Source organism: Lissotriton helveticus, chromosome 2_1 (assembly GCF_964261635.1).
Source record: "Lissotriton helveticus chromosome 2_1, aLisHel1.1, whole genome shotgun sequence".
NCBI lineage: Eukaryota > Metazoa > Chordata > Amphibia > Caudata > Salamandridae > Lissotriton > Lissotriton helveticus.
This window is the reverse complement of record NC_136059.1, coordinates 202,725,568-202,747,672: the sequence shown is the minus strand read 5'-3', so window position 1 is coordinate 202,747,672 and position 22,105 is coordinate 202,725,568. Positions and strand designations below refer to the sequence as shown.

General features: G+C 44.4%; 1 protein-coding gene across 1 annotated transcript in view; it reads right to left on the bottom strand.

Moving 5' to 3' along the window:
• Nucleotides 1-22,105, bottom strand: part of LOC144817857 (aquaporin-7-like) — a 153,937-nt gene that overhangs the window by 43,670 nt on the left and 88,162 nt on the right. Inside the window, exon 3 of the mRNA XM_078674729.1 lies at nt 1,774-1,900. Within this exon, the coding sequence (XP_078530855.1) occupies nt 1,774-1,900 (127 nt within the window). The remainder of the gene's footprint in view (nt 1-1,773; nt 1,901-22,105) is intronic.

Genomic DNA, 22,105 nt, shown 5'->3' with positions numbered 1-22,105 from the left:
GGCAGAGTGGGCTAAAGAACGGTGATGGATTAAACCCAGATCTGTTGACTGGGTGTGAGTGTTTGATTGGTTCAGATGCTCCGTCCATCACCACCCCCTTTTGAAACCGCTTTGTTCGCCATAAGTTGGCAGGGTATGCTCAGACGTGAGTCCCTTGCTTACTTTGCCACTGGATTCAAGCAAGCCTGGCTGAAGACGGCTGAAATGCCAGAAACCGTTACTAGGAAGCTTGTTTCCGATCCAGGGAAGGCATGGCTTGGCAGTTCGGGCTGGACTGTTCCCATGAGGCACAGGGTCAGACTGATTTGCATATGGCCATGTCTGAACTGAGGTGGCAGAGTGGGCTAAAGAACGGTGATGGATTAAACCCAGATCTGTTGACTGGGTGTGAGTGTTTGATTGGTTCAGATGCCCCGTCCATCACCACCCCCTTTTGTACCGACTGGTTCAACTGCCCATGTTTCCTGCAAGCATGTCATGCCACCACTGATGATGAACTTATATTGTTCTGATTGTGCGAGTATTCGCTTTATACCTGCTACATTTCAAGAAATTACTCAGCAGATACTTCTGTCAAATACATTGGTATATTATTATTTTGTTTTGTACTGTTTTGTGACGTTTATATAGTGCTTACTATGCTTGCCTACATAGGTAGAACACAGGGCGTGTGGTTGGAAGTGTGTTGCCTTTGCTCTGATCCTGTGTGGGAACTGTTTCCATGTTGTGGGTGAGTACCAGCGTGATGTGGCTATCGTGTTATTGGATGCAGTGCTTAGTAATGTGATGGATGAAGAAGTGTGCAGGTTTATGGTTTTAGTAAGCTCTGCAGGTCCCTTTATGGTATTTCTTATGTCCATAGCCAACTTTGCTGGTTACTGCACTGGTTGTCCATTCTGAGATATTTTGTTTAAAGTGTATGGTCCTGAGCAGGCATAGGATAGAGAGAGAAGTGGTGGAGAGATCAGCTGGGAAGGACTTTGCTAATATCATCCCAAATCCAATTGCTATTGTGAGATGCCAAGGAGCCGTAGCTAGTTGGGACTTGCAGTGGTGGACTAAATAAGATTACTCGTTTGGCCAGCGGCATGTGGCCGAACTCTTCTGTTATTCCACACCTTTTCAGATGGTTTATTGCTGTGGACTAGTACACTACTTGATGATGGATATGACCCTGAGCAGTTTCGTCTTATGTGATGAGAGCCAAGCATTAAAGGGAATTATTGGGCAGCCTATATGAACTACAATATACTGTCTGATTGGAGAATGTTATGATATTAGTTTTAGAGTGTTTTATATATTGATTTTTTGTATTGGGATTACATTATATAGCACTTATTACCCCTATCGATGCATGGATTGTTTTACGCTGGGACGCACACTGCTCCAGGCCCCAGGGTTAGTGTTTTGTAGTTACTGTTGGTTATTGGGATAAGTCTTGTGCTCTACCAGAGCAACTTCATGTCTTTACTCCCGTTACTATGTGGTCGATTACATTAGTTGGAAATGCAGTGCGATATTTAATAGTAGAGGGATGTATGGGACTTTTATGCATTGGTTGATTGTAGTAATAGTAATCAGGGTTAACTCTGAGCTGTGACCTTTTCTGATAAAAGTTGTGATCGAAAGTCATCTTCACTGTCTCCCATAATAGTGAGGATAAACCTTCAACCTTTTTACACATCTTTGTAATTTCCAGATCAAGATTCAAGTGGTCCAACCTAATATGCAGCCAAGAGCAAATTAATCACATACATATACAGCCTTACTCACCTGAGACTCCACCGGCCACAAGTATGCCCATCGTCACACCAAATCCAAAGGACAGGTTAATACTTAAATATTGCCCAAATTCTTTTCTTCCAAGAACAACCTGGGCAACCGAACCCAAGCCGAAACTCTGAAAAAAATAACAAACGTAACAATTACTGGTGCTACAAGCAGAGAGTAAATATTTAACTCTGCCCTTCGTAGGACTACAGAAAGAGATAATGATAGGCAGTAATATTTCCTGATCTTTTTTTAGGTTTAGCCTGGAGACAGTTTAAGCTATCTCGATAGCCCCTGTATTTATAATAAAGTCTGGCCTAAAGACAGCTTTAACTATTTGACCAACTTGATATTCAACAAAAGTCATAAATAAAACACATATGTATAAATACATATATAGAGGAACTTTGGGTCAACCCACTTCATCTATTGGTCTGATAAATTGTCATTCACTTTTTGCTTCTTCCGAACTTGCATGTAGCAAGTGACACTTCAACTATTGTCCCTCTCTTCCAATGTGAGTGATGGTATTTTGCCTGACCACATGCACATCTGCATAAAAAGAGTGCCATGGTTGGTGGGTCAACCTCTTCTCTCACCTTTTTTTTATTTCTTTTTTTACTTTTAAGTTTCTAATTATAGTTTAAAAGAGAAATTGCATGCTTGACAAAGTCATATCTATTGACTTTGCCAATGGTTGTTTTTCTTGCATTCACTTAAAACCTATATTTTAAGCCCTGCCCATACCCAGGGTGAATAAATACACATTCCTTAAGATTATCCAGTACACAACCACAGTTATGTACTGGATCGTCTTAAGGGATGTGAGATATTTTATGGAAACAGTGGAAACACAGAAAAATGGCAAATAATGATCTGAGGTCCACCTAATGCTTCAGAAAAGAGAGGCTGGGGAGACTCCTTACACTCTGAAATCACAGCCTTACTGGCTTTGTTGTTGCTGCAACAGAAGTGCAAGTGCAGGTTTTCATTCTGTGCATCTATGTCCTTATTCTATGAAGTATGGGAGTAGAGTTTCTCCCACATCTGGAGTTGTGTCAGTAGAAGGCAGTTGAAGTAGGTGAGGGTGTTTTAAGTGCAGACAGTAGTTAAAGCTAAACCTACTGCAAAGAATTTCTGGAGGGGTTGAGGCAAATATACCAATCGAGGGGTCTAATGTATGGGAAGGCAGGCCACAAATGCAGGGACAGCTTAAAGATTTTGGGGGCCCTGGGCCAAACGTATTTTGGAGGGCCCTGTTCGCTTTGAATTTGTGATTCAATTTCAGCTTTTAATGCCTCTGTGGCCAAGTCATTGGCAGTACACAGGCACACTCCTCCAAATGCTTAATGTGGGTTCATCAAATATTTAGGGATACTGACGTGTGTTTTCGATATTGTATGGAACAAAAACACATTTCTCTGCAAAATGTGTTTGACTCTCACACATCACCCACAATAAAAATAAATTAAACGAAAACACTATTTAAAATAATTTGTTTATGAATTATTCAAGGTCATCAGGGCAAGATTCTGCAGAACAGAGCATTCTGTATCAGGGGCCCCCTGAAAGTCTGGGGACCTAGGCCAGAGCCCACTTTGCCCACGTCTTAAAACGTTTCTGCGCAAATGGTAGATGCAAATTGCGAAACTATGTTTTTTTAACCGGTCAATCACTTGGCAAAGCAACATTCAAACTAATAGATCACGTGACAAAATGTCCATTTGCAGCAGCTCGCAAAGTAACCTGCCTAATGAATATTACAATTTGCGACACCCCCGCGCCCCCTGTCAGTAGCTGCAAATGTATTTATGGAGGCCTGCAAGGGGCAGAAGACCTTCATCCTTGTATTTTTCAAATGGAAAACAGCTTTTAAAGAAGCCAGGTTCTGCTGTAAAAAACAGAAATGTTTCGCATTTGAGAATACATGGGGGGGAGCAAGCAGTAGTCCCATGCACCATTTGGACAATATTTGAGTACAATTTAATGTTACAGTAATTGTCAACTAATATACAGATGTGCAGATGTCCAGAGAGTAATATACTAATTATTGTCACTGTTGATTGTGGGGAGTGGGACAATGATCACCTGAGACAACGCCTCGGGTGAGTCATTATGCCCTTGCCTCACCTCAACATTCTGCGCAGCTGCATGCATGGTATATGCCATGTAATTTCTTAGTAGTTAGAAACAAAGGTATTTAAATCTCACCAGAGGATTAGGGGTTCAATTTATGCAGTGAGATCAAAGCAGAGTTACTAGGCCTTGTGAGTATAACCATAACTTCCACGTACCCAAAAGAAACCTCCGCTCCACAAACCTCGGCCTCGCCAAAACCAGGCGCATCCTCAGAGCCAGAACAGGGGGAAGAGCCTTCTCCTACATCGCGGCCAAGACCTGGAGCAAGCTCCCTGTCGACATCAGACGTGCCCCTCCCTGAACACCTTCAGGTAGGCTCTCAAGATCTGGCTGTTCGACTAATCGGAACTGCTGTCCTCTCACCCCCCAGCGCCTTGAGACCCTCACAGGTGAGTAGTGCGCTTAAAGCTCCCTGATGGATTGATTGATTGAGTATGTCCTCTGTTTTCTTCTGTGGAGTGATTCTAGTACAGAAGCTGCGAAGAGTTAGGCAGTGTTTTCTGAGGTCATCTGAGCTCTGTAGTTGCAAATTGGGATTTATATGTTTGCAATGTAGTGATAAACGAGTGAATCAGTGTTCACTAGCACTTGTGTTTGGAATAACAGGTTTCATTGGGCTCGTTTTATTGGCATAGCATATATACATATTCACTAAAAAAACACAGTTATAGTGCAGTTATGGTTATAAAACAAAATGTAAAACCAATTAAAATGTTCCAGTTATCGTTAGGTAAACTAGCAATAACTCACTCCTCAAACATAGACTGCTCATGACTGTACACATGCTATCACTCATGACATTTTGTAATGATTTCTTAATGACAACAGCGGTTACCGCAGAACTTGGCATTTGGCCAGACCCGTTACCCAGCCCAATTTGGGGGCTGTGCCGGACTGGCCATAGCGGGCATCGGGTATTTCCCTGGGGGCTGGAAGGGTGCGGTGGTGGTAGTTTTTGTTACTGGGAGCCGGTTTTGCAGCAGTGCTGCAATATTGGCCCCCTGTAACAAAAGCAGTAGTGCTGCGGGCCAGTTTAGTTAAGCAGCAGTGCTTCACACTAGCACCCTCCCCACCCCCTAGTCTCCTCACCCCCATCCGAAGCCGGTCCGATAGAATTTCCTGGGCTGCTTTGTGTTCTCAGTCCGGCCCTGCTTCAGACAGAGGATGCCTCTTTTTTTGGTTATTTGTTTGTAGGACCTTTTGCAGGGTCTGTGGCCCCATTAGTGGGTCTGCAAACACTGCCCGTGCTCCGACAAAGGCCCATGAACTTACTAGGAGTTCATGACTCTCCATGTCAGTTTTCCAGAACTTTGCTGCAAACCTTGGGCCCATGAACCCTACTAGGTCCCGAGCAGAGCCGGACTGGCCATAGCGGGCACCAGGAGTTTTCCCAGTGGGCTGGAGGGGTTGGGCCAGTTTTGTGCCCGGTGGGGGCCGGTTTTGTTAGTGGGGGCCAGTGCTGCAGTAACGACCCCCTGTAACAAGAGCGGGAGTGGTGCTTCTCACTAGCACTCCTCCAATCCCTCCCCCAATCCCTCCCCCCCTGCACACACTCTCCCGCTCCCCTGGCCGATCGAGCAGCACTCTGCTAGGGCTGGTTGCTGTTCCCAGTCCCACCATAGTCCAGAGTCCCTTAATGGGCAGCTGCAATGATGATGGATTCAACCCAGATCTATGACTGGGGGTGTGTGTCTGAAAAGTTTCACCGATCCGTCCATCATCTCTTTGTGTTTGCTTTGTTCGTCCTAAGTTGGCAGGGTATGCCCAGACGTGGGTCCCTTGCTCACTTTGCCACTGGATTAAAGCTAGCCTGGCTGATGAAGGGTGTTACTCAGAAACTGGTCCCAAGATGCTTGTTTCTGGTTCAGGGAAGACCTGGCTTGGCAGTTCAGGTTGGACTGTTCCCATGGTCAAGGGTCAAGACTGATTTGCATATAGCTGGGTCTGAACTGAGTTGGCGAAGTGAGCTAAAGAATTATGATGGATTCAACACAGATCTGTGACTGGGGATGAGTGTCTGAAAAGTTTCAGCTCTCCGTCCATTATCTCCTCGTGTTTGCTTTGTTCACATTGCGGCCATTGAAGTAGAGGACTTCAGTTCCATTGACCCCTCCTTGGGTCTGCTGGCCTGAAATTGACAACGGGAATCAAAGCTCCCTTGTCAAATCAGGTGTGATTTTTTTTTATTTGGGTCTGCAGATGGTCCCTTATCCAATCAGGTCTGAATTTTTTGTAAATCTAGGTCATGGACTTTTATTCCAGATACATTTTCCTTTTAACTTTTTCTAGCTAATGTTTTTTAAAGTCTATGGGCCAGATGTAGGAGGCCAAATACCGGTCGGTAACGGACGATTTCGCCGTTACCGACCGGTATTTGGAGTTTCAGATGCAGGGTGCCTTAAATTTACCGATTCGGTATATTTACAGATTCGCTAAATACACCGATTCTGTAAATTACCGAATCGGTAAATTTACCGAATTGCAAATTTGTGATGTAGGTGGCACTGAAAACAGTGCCACCGGCCATTAAGAATTAGTTATTTACCATGACATACTATGTCATGGTAAATAACGAATTCCTGTGTACATGCACATCTGTGCATGTACACCTGTACATGCCCTTAGGGCATTACACAAGCCAGAATCAGGGGTGCAACAGGGTGTCAAAGTGACACCCTGTCCCCCTTGCAAATTCGGTAATTTTACCGAATCGGTATTTACCGATTCCGTAATTGACATTGGTTCCTATGGGCCTCAAGGCCCATAGGAATCAATGGCAATTACCGAATCGGTAAATACCGATTTGGTAATTACCGAATGTTACAGATTCGGTAAATGAATCGGTAAAAATACCTATATAGCATTTACCGATTTGTAAATACCGAATCAGTAAAATTCGGTATTTACGAATCGGTAAATACTAATTACCTACATCGGGCCCATAGTTCTTAAATTAATAAGCAGATTTACCAAGCAAAGAACATTCCTAGATTAAAGTTCTACTTTCATGCCAAGTTTGTTGTAGTGCCTGTTAGTGTTTTTCTGTGTCAGAGACCAAATATTCCCATGGGAATTATAATGAGAAAAGTCACTTTTTGACACCCTTGAAACTTGCCATGCCAAAGCCTAATAGGAGGAAACGTTTCTAACATATCTGAGCTCATCCAGAGTCCATTATTTAATTACAGCCTGCTTGAGATAGCTAACTAAACCATAACAACCTTAATTTAACCAAGGTCCAGTGATAGCTCTGTGAGGGCAATAGCTTCAACAGTCTCTTAGCTTACCCTTTGTTTAGAGTGTAATCAACAGTCTATCATAAAAGACTGATTCTATTTGCATTCAGGGTCCACTCCAAGCTCTAGCCCCTGCTATCTATTTACTGAGAATTATTACTTCCTCTTTCTTAATCAACAGCCTATTCATAAAAGCTTAGCAATCTAATTGCAAGCAGCACTCATTGTTAGCTTTGCCTAATGAGCCGAGCTCTGACGTCTATAGTGTCTTCAAGAAGCAAACCTGCTTTATCTAAAACCCTGTATTCTTACTAGATAATAAAGTAGTTATCGCTTTAGTACAGATAATTAAAGGGTATAGTCAAGTATTTCTCTTCCTGTTTTAAATAACCCTTTCTCTGAAAATAGTGTTTTCATGATCATTGCATTCACATAAACTTGTGTAATGTATTCTTATATAACCTGGTGGTGGTCGCCACTGGGGAGTTATAATTAGGGTCACGTTTCCATAGGAAATTGATTTTTTTGTTTACTTATAACTCTGACGCCGTTTGATGAATTTTCACTAAACTGTCCCAAAAAAGTCTCACCCACCTAAACTTTTTTCTCAAAAGATTCTGGGTGATTCATCAAGCGCAGGCCAAGAAAAAGGGGATTTTCCAAAACTTGTTTTACCCATGCACTTTTCAGAAGGAAAATCAGACATAGCTAGTCAAAACGACAAATTAGAATCCACTTAGAGGGTGACAGTGGTCCCTAAAGTGATGGGGAGCACACAGTGTTGTTTAAATGCCCCTCACACACCAACAGGCCCCTTGGTGTCATGCTTCATCATCAGGGCCTTCGCACCCCTCTACGGGATGCGGCGTGCTACGACAGACGACTACGTAGGAGCACTTGGAAGTGAACTATGTGAGGGTGTATCGTGGAGGGTGTGAGTGAGGTGAGGTGAAAAAAGGTGAATAAAAAATACCTGGCACATAGGATACAAATATTTATTCTGTCCTTGGCTGGTATTAATAAAAAGGTGCAGAATCTGGTTGAAAAAATACGTACTAGGGTATATCAACCATTAACAGTGTCAACATGTTTCGGAGCACAGGGCTCCTTCTTCAGGACGAGGATATGCACTATTATCCTCACCTTACTCACATGAAATGTAAAAGTGTTCAAAAAAGTAAAATTAATGAAAAATCAATGTGTAATGTACCTATCAATGTTTTATGAAAAGGTTTGTTCGTTGCGCCCAATTGGCGTTTGAAAAAATCTGTAAAAGAAAAACATAATAAATGTACTAGTCGGATGTCCAGGAACATAGAAAACATGCTAGTCGGATGTCCAGGAACTGAGGAAAAAGTATTTCTTTCCTTATAAAGGTAAATTGCAGAACACAATTGAGGCTCTGGTACCTTGTGAAAAAAAGACACATAAAGGGGACATATAACCATAAACACACACACATACATACATGTAATCTCCCAGATATAAATGGAGAGAAAAAAAAAAAAAAAAGGTTAGCAATGGTGCAGGCTTACTTATGTTCAAGAGCTCGGAAGGCCTCATGAGCCTAAGCGTGGTATTGGGGGTATCTCTCTTCGTTGCCCAGTAAACAACCTAAAAGATAGTAATAACTGCATTGTAGGTTGTGAAGCAGAGATTAATCAACAAACCAAGGTTAATGATACGTGAAGGGCATCCCTGGTTTCCTACTCACGGTGACTGCCTGGATCGATCGCCTGCCTTCCCCTCAACGCTGCTCCGGTGAAGTGAGCCGTTGGAAGAGTGGCCCGCCTTTTATACTCTATGGTAGGTTAATTAGTTAAGGTAAATTGAATAATCAATAGCGGAAGGATGCCCAAATAAGGCCAAAACTACCCCTGTCGTTTCCGATCTTTGCGTGGTCCCCGGGATCGTGTAGGAGATCATTGCGCTAGCTCGGGAGTAGTGCAACCTGGGACGCGCATGCGCAAAACCAGACTCGCGCATGAAGATATGCGCATGCGTCAAACCGAGACGCATGCGCGAACACAGTAGTACTGTATTCTCGAGCATTACTGACCGTTCTATTTAGCCGGAAGTGTTTATTTTACCCTGTTCACCTCAATCGTCACATATTCCCGGGGCCAAATGGAGGGGGCTAAGCAATAGTAGAATGAATTTGACAAACATACTAATTGGGAGTATGACGTTACGGGTGGCCCAATAAAGCTAGTAAAAGTAGCCCAGAGACTTTTCATAGATGAGGGGAGATAACCATAATCAAAAATTACAATATAACCCAATTAGAGTCCATAACCACTCATCATATAGATAGAACATACGGGTGGTCAGGTGGAGTGAAACAAGATAAAGAGGAAGCCCCACGCTCTGTTAGATATTCCTTAGTCATTCACCCTACCATGCATACAGTATGCACAGGTTAACGCAATTGGCTCCAAGGGATAGAATCATTAAGCCCTGCGCTGTCGGTGCCCAGACGGAACACCCAACGTTGCTCCTTTTCCAACAGTCCTGTGTCTGAGGGTAGTTGTTCGATCACTGTCCATTGTAATTCATTGACACAGTGCTGAAGTTCCAGGAAGTGAGCTGACATTTTCGTAGTTGCCTTCTTGCATCTAATGTTGCTTTTATGCTCATTAATCCTGATCTTAACTTGCCTCGTGGTCATTCCCACATACTCCTTTCTGCAGGGACATGTGATCAGGTAGACCACATTTTTACTACTACAGTTTGTAAATGTCCGTTGTTCCCATTTGGTCCCATTGGTGAAGGTGAGGGTCTGACTCTTTTTTGTGAGGTGACAACAGTTGCAATTGCCACATGGATGGTGGCCCTTAATCCCCTGTAGTCTTGTTTGCTCCACTTTTTTTGGCTGTGGTCTCGTGTGGACCAGAATATCTTTCAGATTCCTGCCACGTCTGTGGGCAAACATTGGTTTTTCAAGGGATAGTGTGCCACACGTGAGAATGCGCCAATGTTTGTTTACCAGCTTCGTCAATTGGTTGGTAACCGGGCTGTAGGTGGTGACACAGACCGTTCTGCTCGTCTGGTTATCATTTGTGGGTTTGTCTTCAAGGAGACCCTCACGGTTGTTATTCCTAGCTCTCTTCATTGCTTTCTGGATAACCGGGTTGGGGTATTTTCTTTGTCTCAATTTCGTACAAAGGTCTTTGGCTTGGCTTTTGTATTTCACCAGGTCGCTGCAGTTCCGACGGAGGCGGAGGAACTGTCCGTATGGAAGGTTCTCCCTCAGGTGACGCGGGTGGAAGCTGTCAAACCTGAGGAGGCAGTTCCTCGCCGTTGGTTTAAAGTGGGTCTCTGTTTTGAGAAACCCTGCCTCATGATAGATGTTGAGGTCGAGGAAAACCATAGAACTGTTTGACATTTGGTGGGTGAACTTGAGGAAAATGTTTTGATTGTTAAGCCATTGCATAAACTCTGTGATGGATCTTTCGTCCCCCTCCCAAACCACCAGGACGTCGTCAATATAACGTCGCCATGTGTTTATCCTCGTTTTATAGGGATTGCTGGGATGGAGGATTTTGGAGGACTCCAAGTGATGGACATAAAGTCCTGCCAGGCTCGGAGCGAAGGTGCTCCCCATGCTGGTCCCATGGCTTTGCCAAAACAGGGTTCCCTCGTATTCAAAAAAGTTCTTAGTGAGAGCTAAGGAGATGCACTCCATAACAACATTTATTGGAGTTTGGTATTAACAATGTGTGGAGTGGAGTACTTCTTCAATGATCAACAGTGTCTCATCGTGTGGGAGGCTCGTATAAAGACTCTCCACATCCAGGCTAAGAAGCATTTGTGACTCAGGGTTAAATGGGTAATTCTGCAATAGTTGGAGCACCGCCTTCGTGTCCCTTAGGTATGTGTCTGTGGCCTGCACAAGGGGTCTCAAGAATGCATCGGCAAACTTGGATAGTGGTTCCAAAATGGATGAGATGCCAGATACAATCGGGCGTCCTGGCGGATTCTCAAGGTTCTTATGCACTTTAGGTATGGTATAAAAATAAGGCGTACGAGGGTTTTTTTGAACCAAAAACTCTGATTCTTTCTTGGAGAGCCAGTCATGTGCAAGGGCCTCCTCGATCATTCCTTCTATTCTCACTCTTAGGGACTCGGTAGGATCTACAACCAGGACTTGATAGTTTCTGTTGTCAGATAAGAGTCTTCTGCATTCCTTATCATAGGCGGTGGTGGTTTGTACAACCACCGCTCCCCCCTTGTCAGCTGGTTTAATGACTAGGTCTTTGTTTTGTCCGAGTTCCCTGATAGCTTCATTCTCCAGTTTGCTGATATTTTGGAACACCTTTTGCTTACTGTCCAAATTCTTTAGTTCCTGCATGATAGCCTTTTCGAAAGCCAGTACTTCCACTGGAAGTTGGCTATCCAATGGTGTGAAGTTAGACTTGGGTCTTAGTCCTGTATCTGAGGTCTCTAGAGATGGTTCCTTATCCTTAAAGAAAGCCCTCAATTTAATAGTTCTTATAAAGTCCTGCATTTCTTTGTGCAGCAAAAAGATGTCCGGTTTGTTGGTTGGGACATACCCTAAGCCTTTGTTCAGTACCTGGTGTTGTACCTCCGTAAGGGGCCATGGAGTTATGTTAATAACTAGGTCCCCCTCTTGCTCATGGATGCTCGGTTCGCTGTCATGCTCCTGGTTAGGACCCTGGGGTCTGTTCCGTCCGCGGGTTGCCAGTTCACATTGTTGCCCTTCCTGTTCCTCCCTCTGTTCGATCCCTGGCCCCAGGATAAAAAAGCCTGAGCATTCTGGGCTGCGTTGGTTTGTTCCGGGACCCATTGTGGATACACTTGCCCCATCGGTGGGGGGACAAATTGATATGGTGGGAACTGGAAATGGTTCTGATAGGGGTTGAACTGGGGTCCCTGAAAACCTCTCCACCCTCGCTGGCGAGGGAATTGAGATCTCTGCTGTCGATAACCACCCCTTTGTTTTCTTTGTTGGAAACCACCCGAATTCGTACTGGTAGTACTCCCATCAGAGCTCGCATTATCTGAGTCACTCCCCTTGTCTTTCATCACATAGTCTGCTTTTGTGTATGGGTACGCCCATTCAGGGGTAAAGCGATCTTTATCTTTTTTCATCTTATTAAATTTGCTCTGCTTCAGAGTGGCCTCAAAATCCATCATTTGCTGATTGAGTTCGTCTAGCCCTTTCTTCAGATCAGCCGGGGAAATGAAAGCTTTTAACTGTACTTCCAATCTAGTGATCTCTGTTTTAAGTTCAAGGGATTTTCTCGTCGCAGTATGCACTATCAGGACCAACCAGTCTCTAGTGCAGTGCCACGAAATAAGCGACCATGCTTTTTTGAAGACCAGGTCGTCCTGGAAAATGAAAGGTTCATTTTTAACCAACAAGCCCTGCGGGGCTATCTTGTTTCTTAAATATTTCCTCATCAATAGACCATGTAGGGCTGCTCTTATTTGGATTTTTCTAGTGTTCATTAGCTCATCCTGTGGTTCTGAAAAATATGGATCCGTAATAGTACCGGACTCGAGAATAAAAACTTCGTCGAAATAGGACGAATTTGGTATCAAAAGACCGGAAATGACGAGTACATCAAGCACATGTATTTTCAGTATATTCGAGTGACAATTTCACCTCGAAATCGTCATTTACCTTCTGAAACCCTTAGTTGCATGTTGCCCTCTACATAGGCCTTAATCCAGTCGAATTTGATTCCACAAGGACACGTACTCCTTAATCGACTTCTTCCTGACCCCAGTACAAGTTAGAACCATTGCCCCAGGCCGAACTCGTTAGGTCAGTTCCCTCCCAGTGTCCAAGCAAGATAGTATCTAGGCCCAACCGGCCATAAAGCCATTTCAGCACGCACACCTGCCATATCTCGCTCACATCTTTCTTCGCTCCTTTTCCTCACTTATTTTATGGTGGGGAGGTGACCATCTTTATTAGGGGTCCAGCGATATCTGATGAAATGTTGGGCCTTGCCGGATGATTTGTTATGGGTATCACGACGTGAAATATGTACATGTCATCATGACTCTGCTTTCTTTTTGTAATCAGTAACCATAAATGAAATACCGCGCACCCAAGGAATGTTTCGCCAAAGGGCAAATGTTATGTATAAGAAGAGAAGCCTAACTTTGTGAAAGTGTGCAGTCTCCTGAATATACTGGCATTGTACTTCTAGGACCCTGTCACCTTGGTTGCAGCCAATAAACAAATCTTTGACTTCACCTAGAAGACTCTGAAGTTTCTGTGGGTCTGACTCAGGAGAACCCGAGGTCTTTGGTGTGTTGATCCCCTGGCACCGCTGGGTTACCGGTTCGGTACCGGTTCCTAAAAACCCAGTACCTCATTTGGCGCCCAGCGTTGGAGCGATTCCAGTGGTACCAATCAGCCTGAAGATCGTGAGGAGCTTCGTGTGAAAATTCCGGAGGAGAGCCCACCAACTCATCGACCCCTGCATGTCGACGTGGTCCGAAGGTCTTTACTACGAGGTTCCCCGCTTCCCGACGGCTACAAGGACTGCTGCCCTGGCTATCGCCCTGATGTTGGACCCTTGACATTTTCGGTAGAGCGAAACGCTGAGACGAGTCTTCTGGTGAAGCCATCGATAATTTTCAGTTAAGTATAAGTGGAGCGTCTCCTAGTCCTTAGTTGGACTTACTTTGTGATATCTTAGAGATACATAAAGGTTTTTATTGGTTCTTGCAAGTACCATAACCGAAGGACTCGTGTTTTCACGAGCAATATCGTAATCGATAACTCCTTTGAAGTTTTGGAACTAGACTAGAGAAGAAGGATGCCTAGTCTTAGACTCGGGAATTTGTTTTGTCTTGGTAATAATAATAGGGACTCCCGATTGGAGGACTCATGTCCGGTTCCTCCAGTTGGAACTCCGACTTACGAGCTATACGTTAAACATGGGGTAGGCCCCATCGTTTACAACGAGGTATGGATTAAATACACTAGGAAAGACGGTGTTTTAAAATGGCCCCAATATGGTAGCTTTGATTCTGAAATCTTAGACAACCTTGAAGTTAAACTCTTCAAAAAGAAAGCCCGGCCGGCGATGTTTGACTCTTTCCGCATATGGCGCAAAGAAGCCAAACAAAAAGAAATTAAATTAGCTAAGAAAAATAAGAGAGAAGAAGGACTTTCAGTAATGCAAGCTGCCGTGCAGTTTAAAGATAATGAGGAAGAGCAGATAAATGAACAACTGCACAGGCAACGTAAAATGGCAATAGATAAGTGCTATCCAGTTTTGCCGTCTCTTCAGCAAGGGAAAGCAAAAGAGAGTGAAAAAGACCAATTAATGTCGCAATTGTTAACTTCGCCACCGCCCTATGCGCAGAATGCTACCGCACCCCCGCAACCTTTAGTTGCACAAGCTGCGCCTCTGGCTTTTCCACAGCACCCACCAGCTGTTCGTCAGCTGGCTCCTACTTCTTCGGTGCAGCCTCCTCTAGGCCCACCGACCACTTCTGTTGCTCCTGTGTTTTCTACGATCTTGCCTACTGTACTTTCTACAGATGCCCCTTCTGTGATTTTGCCTAGTACCACATCTATTATTCCTCATACCTCTTCTGCCATCTCTGCATCCGCTTTACCTCACCCCGTTCTTTCATCTGTTTGTTCTTCCGTTTCACCTTCCCTTCGGCAAAAAATGGCCAGTACTGTTACTAATCTTCTTTTACCACTTTTCGGGTCGCCTGCTACGACCCCTAACATAGGAAAAAGACAGTTGCGAAGTCAACTGCCCGATTATCAAGAGAGAGATTCCCTGAATAATTTAGCTCGGAAATGGGTCATGGACACTGCGAAATATGATTTACAGTCTGTCATGGAAGTTTTCCATCAATGGGAAACAGCGACACAGAGATATGTGTTCGAACAGATGTGTGTTTTTCTTTGCGAGGATTTAGAAGACAATGATCAGGATTGCCTCCCACAAGAGATGTGTCGTATAAGGTTTAAGTTTAGTCTGGGTATGATTGTAGGTCCCGATGTAGAAGAAGCAGTTGAAATGCTATTATCACATCGAAGTAAGGGAAGTAGTTCTGGGTCACCATCAGAATCTAGTGCATTTAGTAAGAAAAAGGCACGACAATACCCTATGAGAGAAGTTCCCCCACAGTGGAGAGAGGGTGACGCGACAGCTGTCCCACCTGTCCTGCCCCACTTTCACCGCGTATGGGTACATGTTCCATGGAAGCGAGCAGAAGTTTTAGCACTCAAACAAACACTACCAGATCCGCGTAAAAATCCTGCAGGGTACTATAAAGAATTGTCGCAAACTGCTGGGTCATGTATTATGAATTTAGCCGATATCGATATGTTATTCGGGAACGTTGTTCCACAGCCTTTATGGGGAAAAATTCGTCATGAAGATCATGACCAGGAATTAGGTGACACGTGGGCTAATATTACTGTTGCAGATGCACGACAAGTTGGTGGTGCAAAACCTGAGCCCCTGATAGCGGAACTACCTGGTAGAATAGTAGATTACATGAAGACGATAATGCCTGCGATACGTGTAAATTGGGATAAGTTATCTGCATGCAAGCAAAAGAAAGAAGAAACTGTGTCAGATTTCTTCACCAGATTTGAAGAAACATTCATTGATCACAGCGGTCAAGATATGACCACAGAAGGTGGTCAGAGATTGTTCGTCGATAAATTTGTGCACAATCTGTTTCCAGACTTGTGTAGAAAATTGAAAGATTCAGAAAGTTCTTGGGCAGTCTCATCTTCAGCCCAGATATTAGCTACCGCACCGTACTACGAGAATAGAGACAAGGATGAGAAAGATAAAGTAGAGAAGAAAACTAGAGAACTCAAAACGAAGGTTTTGCTACAGCAAGCATATCCTCCACGTGGTGGTGGTAATAGAAATAATAATGGTCCGAATCACTACCGGAACACTTTTCAGCAGCCGCAGAGAAACTTGCAGAGATTCGATTACAATCAAAACCGCGTAGGTCCCAATCAGTGTTTATACCGCAAACAAGAAGGCCATTACAAATATGACTGTCCTGCCCTGCCGCAACGTACAAGCGAGTTTTCTGGTGTACGAGGTCGTGGTAGTCAGCAAGCGCCCAGAGGTAGAGGGCGTGGAAACACCCCTCAGGACACACGTCCCCTTCCACCACAAAACTCTATGAACAGGTTTGACCAGCAAAATAACGTATCTGATAGGACAGCTCAATACTACGTCGATGAGTATTACACAGAAAATGAGCAGTGGGAGAATAACGATTGCTAGGACAGCCTTAGACGAAGAGAGGGAGTTGTTTCAGTTCCAGTAGATCAGAGTGGACCTTACGTTGAGGTGATTACATCGGGTGTGTCAGAACCTTTTCTGTTGGATACTGGTGCTACAAAGAGTTCTATTATGCACTCCAAACTCCCTGGCGCACCTTTGTCTGGCGAAATGAACGTTTCCGTAGGTTTTTCTGGCGCCCCGGTTAGAAATCCGATTTCTGACCCTTTATCTCTTTCTGTTGGTCCTTGTGAATTCGAAGCACCCCTTATTTTGACAACAGGTTGTGGTGAAAATTTGCTAGGATTAGATTTGCTAAAAAGATTGTATGCGACTTTGTACTGTTCTCCCTCAGGAGTACAACTGACTTTAGGTAAGAAAGTGGTCTCTCCCATGTATTTGTCGAGAAATACGCTTCCAACAGAATTGACACTTCTTCCGGATATTCTTTGGGCTACTGGTCCGAATGATGTAGGTCTTTTAGAAATTCCACCGTATGTTGTAACATTTAAGTCGAATGTCAAAATGCCACGAATTCCCCAATACAGAATATCCAATGAGGGCGAAAAAGCTTTGCTACCGATTGTTTACGAGTTGATTGAGAAAGACGTAATTGAGGAAACACGAGGCAATGTTTGCAATAGTCCTGTTCTGCCTGTTTTAAAACGAACTGACCCTTCTCAGCCACCTGTGTACAGATTTGTGATTGATCTTAGGGAGGTAAATAAGATAGTGGTGCCACAATTCCCAGTTGTCCCCGACATTACAACATTATTGACTATGATTCCAGCATCCGCATCATGGTTTTCGGTGATTGACCTGAAGAATGCTTTCTTCAGTATCCCGATTGCGGAGGAGAGCAGGGATATTTTTTCCTTTAGTTTAGGTGGTCGCAGTTTCCGCTTTAAACGCGCTCCTCAAGGCTACTGTGAGAGCCCCTCAATATACAGTCAAGCTCTGAAAAGTCAGCTTGACGCAATGGTTTTGCCCAAAGGTTCCACTCTAGGGGCCCGATTCACAGAACTAACTTAAGACAAAATCCTAAACTTACTACTTTTGGTATTCACAGAAGTTAGGATTTTGTCTTAAGTTTGTCTTAAGACAGACTTAAGACAGACTTAAGACAAAATCCTAACTTAAGTCTGTCTTAAGTCTGTCTTAAGACAAACTTAAGACAAAATCCTAACTTCTGTGAATACCATAAGTAGTAAGTTTAGGATTTTGTCTTAAGTTAGTTCTGTGAATCGGGCCCTAGTACAGTACGTGGACGATTTGCTCATAGCTGCGGATACTGAGAAAATATGTAAAATGGCCACGTTGGCACTACTGCGTCATCTATGTGATCTACATCACAAGGTGTCACTTTCCAAGCTCCAATATTGCCGACAAGAAGTGACCTACTTAGGTCATCTCTTATCGAAGGAGGGAAGGAAACTGACCCCAGAAAGAATTCAGGCAATAGCGAAATTAAATGTGCCAAGAACGCAGAGAGAAGTACGCGCCTTCTTGGGCATTACATCGTACTGTAGACAGTGGATTCCAAATTTTTCGTTATTAGCCAAACCCTTATTGGCACTAACGTGTACAAATACACCCAATCCCATTCCTTGGTCCGATGAGTGCCAGAAAAGTTTTCTCGAATTACGCACAGCATTATGTTCGGCCCCTGTGTTAGGTAACCCCAACTACAGTAAGCCTTTCACATTATATGTCCACGAGAAGGAGGGCTGTGCATTGTCTGTGCTGACTCAGTTATACGGAGATAGACAACGGCCATGCGCCTATTTTTCGTCAACTTTGGATCCAGTAGCACGAGCATTGCCAAGTTGTCTAAGGGCCACAGCGGCAGCAGCTGTTTCTATTCGACAGTCTGCAGGCCTAGTAATGAATAATACACTAATTGTGATGGTTCCGCATGCAGTAGATACATTGTTAAATAGGACCAAGACACAGCACTTAACTAGTGCTCGACTGTCCAGTTATGAATTGACGCTACTAGCGAGCCATGTGCACATCAAAAGATGCAGTACTCTGAACATAGCCACATTGTTACCAATTGCTGAGGAATCGGATGCTTCAGAAAAGCACGATTGTTTCCTCAGGACGGAGGAGGAGACCAAAGGGAGAGTTGATCTATCCGATACTCCTCTCGCCGAAAGTGATGGTACATTATGGGTGGATGGTTCATGCTTTAAACTCCCAAATGGTAACGTGACTACAGCGTATGCTGTCACAACTCTGCACACAATCGTTGAAACTGCGCGAATACCACATGGTTCGGCTCAAGCCGCCGAACTCGTGGCACTGACGAGAGCATGTGTATTATCAAAAGGAATGAAAGTGACTGTCTATACCGACAGTCAGTATGCTTTTGGAGTGGCTCACAGTTTTGGTCGATTGTGGAGAGAACGTGGGTTCCTGACTTCGCATGGAGCTAAGATTCAGCATGGTCAGTTGGTGAATGAGCTTCTTGAATCGCTGACGTTGCCCCTGAAAGTAGCAGTTGTAAAATGTAGTGCACACAAGAAAGTGATCGATGATGTTGGTCGTGGAAATGCATTTGCTGACGAAACTGCTAAAGAAACGGCAAAGAATGTGATGAGCCGAATGTATGTTGCGAGCCCAGAAAGATGGACTGGTGATGTTGGAATGTGTGAAGACACGATAGAAAGTGTGAAGTCCATCCAAGCTGAGGCCACGGAGAAAGAGTTAAGCATGTGGAAAGAAAGTACAGGGAGAATGGATGTAAATGGTTGTTGGATTGAATCAACAGAGCAACAAAGATGGATGTTACCCGATGCGTATGTGCCTGCAGTGGTTACAATGGCTCATGGGATGGCCCATATCAGCGCGAAAGGGATTTGCGAGTTGTTGGCCCCAGTGTGGAAGAATTCAGGGATTCCCAAGTGTGCAGAAAATGTTGTCAAGAATTGCATGGTATGTCTGAAGCACAATCCTGGTAGGGGAACTCCAACTCCAGCTGGTCATTTCGCACCTCCTACGTATCCGTTCGAGGTTTTGCAGCTAGATTTCATACACATGGAGAGGTGCAACAACTTAAAATATGTGCTCGTGGTTGTTTGCGCCTTCTCAAGGTGGGTAGAAGCCTATCCCCTAAGGGACAATACTGCCTTGTCCACAGCGAAAGCCCTTGTGAAAGAGTTCTTCCCCAGGTTCGGAATGCCTAGAATGGTCTGGTCGGACAACGGAAGTGAATTTGTGGGTAGTGTGATGAAACGAGTGTGTGAAGGGCTAGGCGTTAGTCAGAAGTTCCACGCTGCAAATCACCCCCAATCAGCTGGATTAGTGGAATGTTACAATGGCACGCTTAAACTTAAATTGGCCAAAATCCAAGCGAGCACGGGTCTTAAATGGCCCGACGCTCTACCCTTAGCACTCCTATCCACCAGAATGACTGTGCATTCGCGAATGAAACTCAGCCCCTATGAAATAGTCTTTGGTCGGCCAGCCAACATATGGGGAGTGCCTAGGCCCACGAAGTTTAGCGAGCTGCAACACCCCATTTTGCTCGACTATCTGTATGAATTGACGGCTAAATTGCGTGTTTTATATCAACAGGTCCACAACACCTTGCCTCCGGTTTCCGAGACACCGGGTCACTCCATTGACCCTGGCTCCTGGGTTCTGGTCAAGAATTTCCAGAGAACAAGAAACGACCAGCCCAGATGGACCGGACCGCACCTCGTCCTCCTGTCTACAAGGTCAACTGTTAAAGTGGAGGGGAAGGCCAATTGGGTCCACGGGATTCATTGTAAGAAAATACCCTTCCCTCTGCCACATGACCAATGGGTCCGGACAGGAGGCACTGACTCAAAGCGCACAACTGATGAACGCGTAGAAGAAGCTAAACGCGATTGTGACAGTAAGAACATTTTTCAAGAAACTACGCCGCCATCAGAACAATTGAACTCTGTGGAACCTGAGCTACTATTTCCGGACCAGACAGCACCCGGGAAAAGACGCTATAATTTCCGACCGAGAAAAAGACTAAAGTAAAAGTGATTCATTTTTTGATCTGAGTTGATCTGAGAGAAAAACCTGTGGACTAATAAAATCATGAGTTTTTTCCTTCCAAAATGCTATTTTGAAAATGCAGATTCTCCCATCTAGGTAACTTGCTTATTTTTGTTTTTTCGAACCGCCATCCGGGTTCCGCTGCTAGGGTCGCGGTTGACTAAAGACTTTTGGGTGCAGCTGACAACAATAGGTTGCCGGTTCCAGTTGGTCGAAGGGAGCCACCCTAGACTGACGGAAGCATCCTTTAGCAGAAACAACCTACCGCCGCGGGCAGCACCTTAGAGAGGATGGAGTTTCCTGATGTGGAGAGAACTGCCAGACAAATGAACTTTAAGCAGAGACTTTTGAAAACAATGAGAAAGAAAATTTTTATAATGATGTGTATTTTTATGATATTTAGCGTAATGGTGTTTTTGATAAGCTATGCTTTATTCTCTTTTCATGTGACATTCACGCCTACTATATCGCCCATACCTCCCCCTACTGTTTCCTCTCATTCTTTCCACTCTTTGCCTGACCACGAATCAAATAGGAGATTAGAGTTCATTAATAACTCCTTCATTCAGCTATTACACCAACACCAACTTGTAATGAACACAACCAACTGTTGGGTGTGTGGTCTCATGCCCCACACCACGGATAGAGGTATCCCCTATTTGGTCCTGCCATTTAGTCACAATGGGTCAGTATGGGCATATAGGACAATGTTCATATATGCACGAGAAATCCAACCCCTACGTTCTGTAAAAGACAACCTCAAGACTAGCGCTCTAGTGAAGGGTATAGTTGACATGATCAAGGAAGTGACTTCTTACGAAGATACCCCAGACGATGAGATACTTGCATATGTAGGTTGGAATGTGACCGGATATGGCACTACACTAAGTGAGAAACAGCAAGCCAAGAGATCGTCCCCTATCTGGATCGTACCCCATCAAGGTCACCTGTGTCTGCAAGGTATTGGTAGGAATCCCAGAGCTCAGCTAGGGAAGAGTGTCTGCACAGAAACGTATGTTTTTGGATCTCAGACTTCCCCTGCCTTTTTAGCCGCAAAGGGTACTTATTTCATCTGCCACGATAGCGCCTATACATGGTTGCCCCCTGACTTCTCAGGCTCATGTTTTGTTTCATTCCTGTTACCTCCCACCTACACAGCAGCGGCGGATTACCATCGGACAAGGGTAGTTAGAGGTGTTTTGAGTAAAGAAGACACTGCGGGTCAAGAATTTGGTGACTTTGCAATGGGTATTCTGCCGTTCTGGGGAGCCATGGTTAACAGCAGAAACATAAGGCAATTGACAAGGGTAGTTGAATCCACCGTGATTGAAACTGCCGGTGCCCTTAGTAACCTGACTGCTGAGCTCCAGTCGGATCGACTGATGACCCTTCAGAACCGGGTCGCTTTGGATGTAATACTTGCGGACCGGGGTGGGGTATGCAAATTGATCCAGTCCAGTTGTTGCATTTTTATTCCGGATAATGCTCCAACAGTGTACAGGGCCATCTCCAAACTACATAAGATTTCCGAATCTATCCATGTGGACAAAGGAGATTGGTCATTAATGGGATGGTTCTGGGGGCTGATATCTGCCTGGGGATGGAAAATTCTGATGGTCATTGGGATGGTCTTAGCCATTCTTTTCCTGTTCTGTCTATGCATACAGT